Source organism: Calidris pugnax, unplaced genomic scaffold, assembly GCF_001431845.1.
Source record: "Calidris pugnax isolate Ruff unplaced genomic scaffold, ASM143184v1 scaffold479, whole genome shotgun sequence".
Lineage (NCBI taxonomy): Eukaryota > Metazoa > Chordata > Aves > Charadriiformes > Scolopacidae > Calidris > Calidris pugnax.
This window is the reverse complement of record NW_015091188.1, coordinates 20,510-21,284: the sequence shown is the minus strand read 5'-3', so window position 1 is coordinate 21,284 and position 775 is coordinate 20,510. Positions and strand designations below refer to the sequence as shown.

The 775-nt window shown below is 64.3% G+C and overlaps 1 protein-coding gene across 1 annotated transcript in view; it reads right to left on the bottom strand.

Annotated features, from left to right (window-relative positions):
• Positions 1-711, bottom strand: part of LOC106898325 (poly(U)-specific endoribonuclease-C-like) — a gene marked incomplete at its 5' end in the record, with an annotated part of 8,973 nt that extends 8,262 nt beyond the window's left edge. Inside the window, 2 exons of the mRNA XM_014959507.1 lie at positions 24-140; positions 501-711. Of these exons, the coding sequence (XP_014814993.1) occupies positions 24-140; positions 501-711 (328 nt within the window). The remainder of the gene's footprint in view (positions 1-23; positions 141-500) is intronic.
• Positions 712-775: the final 64 nt, after the last annotated feature.

Below are 775 nucleotides of genomic sequence, written 5' to 3'. Positions count from 1 at the left end.
CGGTGTCCCCCCCCTCCCCGTACCGCGGAAGACGTGCTCGAAGCCGGAGGAATCCAGGGCCTTCCCCCCGGAGCGGGAGTAGAGCCCAAACCACATCTGCTTCAGGTCAGCCCGGAAGGTCTCCTCCGAGGGGTACAGCCCTGGGGGGACAACCCCGACAGTGGGGACACCCAACCCCACCCTTGGGGACAACCAACCCCACCTCTGGGGACAGCCCCACTCTTGGAGATAACCAGTGCCACCAGTGGGGACAACCAACCACTGGGGACAACCAACCCCACCACTGGGGACAACCCCACCATCGGAGACAATCAACCAGTGGGGACAACCAACCACTGGGGATAATCAACCCCACCACTGGGGACAACCAACCCCACCACTGGGGACAGCCCCACTGTTGGAGACAACCAATGCCACCATTGGAGACAACCAACCACTGGGGACAATTAACCCCACCACTGGGGACAGCCAACCCCCACCCTGTCCCTCCTCATCCTCACCCTTGTCGAGGAAGAAGCTGGTGAGGGTGGCCATGACAGGGGTCTGGAAGACGGCGTCGAGGAAGGCCTCCTCCTCCTCCATCTCCTGGGCCGTCACCGTCTCCTGGTGGCCCGTGGCCTCCTCGTAGTTGTCCAGCAGGGCCAGGAAGCGGGAGAAGGTGGGGCGGGAGAAGAGCCGCTCCTCCGCCACGTAGGAGAAGAGCCTGGGATGGGGGGCAGGGTTGGGGAGGGGGGGACACACAGGGATGGGGGCGTTTGGGAAGGGGGATGGGATG